The 2,291-nt window shown below is 59.4% G+C and overlaps 1 protein-coding gene across 1 annotated transcript; it reads left to right on the top strand.

Moving 5' to 3' along the window:
- Positions 1-62: 62 nt before the first annotated feature.
- SPRG_15376 (hypothetical protein) lies at positions 63-2,222 on the top strand (the record flags this gene model as incomplete). Its single annotated transcript, XM_012355937.1, has 12 exons — positions 63-90; positions 135-168; positions 213-314; positions 366-494; positions 542-626; positions 675-737; positions 793-891; positions 945-1,022; positions 1,079-1,365; positions 1,418-1,669; positions 1,719-1,800; positions 1,857-2,222. 12 exons carry the CDS (start codon positions 63-65, stop codon positions 2,220-2,222), a joined length of 1,605 nt encoding a protein of 534 aa, XP_012211327.1.
- Between the last annotated feature and the right edge of the window lie 69 nt (positions 2,223-2,291).

Raw genomic sequence — 2,291 nt, 5'->3', positions numbered from 1 at the left:
CGTCTGCGTCCTCTCGGCCACGTACTGCTCCATCTTTTATCCCTCGTTTTATTCATTCTTAAATGCTAGCGGCACCGCCGCGGTGGTCAAGTACGGCCCCAAACGTCACCGTGGGCTCCTCAAGGCATCGACAGACGAGCTCAGCGACCAGTCGCCGTCCCTTCGCCCGTACGACACCTCTTCCTCTGGCATCCGAATGAAGCGTGGGGTAGGACGCCGGCCCCGCGCCGCCGTGGCAACGCGCCGTCGATCCAAGACTCGCCTTGCTTTGTGTGCCACATTCCGTACTCGCGCTCACTCGCGCCCTTCTCCAAGTATGTTTTCGTGTTGCCAGCGCTGCCCTGGAGGAATCAATTGGATTCTAGCATGCGCATGGTGCGCTGCGGCATCTGCGGTCGCAAGTGGGTCCCCGAAATGCTCTTTTCGTCCACCGAGCCGCCCAGTGGCATGGCACTCACCGGGTCCGGTGCGTTTATCCAAGCCCGCGTCTGCCGGTACATCCCTCCTTTCCATCGCATGCGCCCAAGAACACATGTGGCAGGCAGCGTCGTCGCGGCGCGGGCGACGTAAACGCAACGATCGTATCGGAAGCGCTTCCGTTCCTCGAGTACGAGCTCCATCGCCAGGTGTGCTTTGCACTTTTTGCATTTTCAACACTATACCATGTTGTCTAGCTCATGGCCAAGATGCGTGTGCTTGGCGTCAACTCGCTCTTTGGCTTCGAGTCCCAAGTGCAGGTATGGACACTGTCATTTCGTCGGAGTCGCGATACATTATTGCTCTGTGGGATAGATCAGCGGTTCGTTTGTCATTGGCATCATCACGGGCACGGGCATGTACCTCCCGGCGCTGCCGCTGCCGCAAGTGCTGCGCATTACGCGCAACATTGACGTACGGCAACGACGACGACGAGTTTCAACCCACGTTTTTTGTGGTTTTTGTAGGTCAAGGACGACGAAGACCGCCGCCTCGTGCAGCTGCAGTCGCAGATCGAGCGCCTTAGCAACCAAAACCGCGCCGCCGTACGACCTGCGTGACTTGTCGGAAGCAATGGATGAAAGGAATTGCATTCGATTAGATGAAGAAGGATGCAGTGGGCACGATCGCACCCGAGTTTTCGACGTGGAAGCAGCGCCCGCTCTTTGAAGACGACGCTCCGGTCAAGCGTCGATCGCGCAAGGGTCGCGCCATGCGTCTTTCGCGCGGCGACTCGGAGGCCGACGCGTCGGTCCTGCGCAAGACGCCGCAGTCGAGCAACGTGAGCCTCGACGAGAGCAATGGTCTCGACGACGACAAGGACAACAAGTCGTCGTCGTCGTCGTCGTCGTCCGACTCGGAAGAAGACTTCAACCCGGACGGCTTTAGGTACGTCTCGCATCGCGCTGTTGCAATCGTCTCGGACCATGCTGGGCTGTAGCGATACCAAGCACCCGTTCATCCTCGAGATCGATGACGAGACGGACGAAGACTTGATGTCGGTCTTGCTCGAGCAGCCGCTGCCCGAAGGCGTCTCGATCTACAACACGGACCGGCTTCCCGGCGCGTCGTCGCCCGGGCGCAACATCCACCTCTTCCTCTCCATGAAGCGCGTCGAGTGGGACGAGGAGCACATGCGGGACACGCGCCTCAACGTGCTCTTTTCCCAAGTGTTTAAAAACCTCTTTGCGAGGTCCGCCTGCGTTTCGTCCTTGCGCTGTCTCAGCACATGTATGGTGTAGCATCCTCTTCAAGCTCCGAGCGTTTGCGCCGTGCGTCGTGTGCGGCCTCAAGACGCGCGTCGCCCTCGCAGGCGAGAACATTGTACAAACGTTTCCACGCATGCGTCCATCGAATCATATTGTTTATGGTGCGGGTAGATTGAGGTCGTTCTCATGGGCATGGCGATGCTCGACGGGCACGAAAACTCGTGTGACGACGACGTGGTCATCCAGAGCCTTAACTTTCCCGTGCCCGAGGACGACGAAGATGCGTTCCATGCGGCCAGCGACGGCAACAACGACGACGAGAACGAATCCGATGAGACGGCGCGCCGGGCGCTGCGTCTCCAGATCCAGCAGCACCGCCCGCCGTCGTCGTTCATCTCGGTCGGGTCGCCGACAGGCCGTCCAATGAGCCCGCTCTCGAATGCGCATCCCAACCCGTTCCACCAGAGCTCGAGTGCGCGCGAGTGGATTGAGCTCACGCCGCTTTCGTATGTGCCCGGTTCCAAGATCCTCCGGTAAGACTCCATCTACTCTCTCTCTCTATCGTGGCCTATCCAACACCGGTGTAGCTATCTCGGACGCATCACG

This window comes from Saprolegnia parasitica, assembly GCF_000151545.1.
Source record: "Saprolegnia parasitica CBS 223.65 unplaced genomic scaffold supercont2.335, whole genome shotgun sequence".
NCBI lineage: Eukaryota > Oomycota > Saprolegniomycetes > Saprolegniales > Saprolegniaceae > Saprolegnia > Saprolegnia parasitica.
The sequence above is the reverse complement of the archived record's forward strand: the minus strand, read 5'-3'. Positions and strand labels throughout refer to the sequence as shown.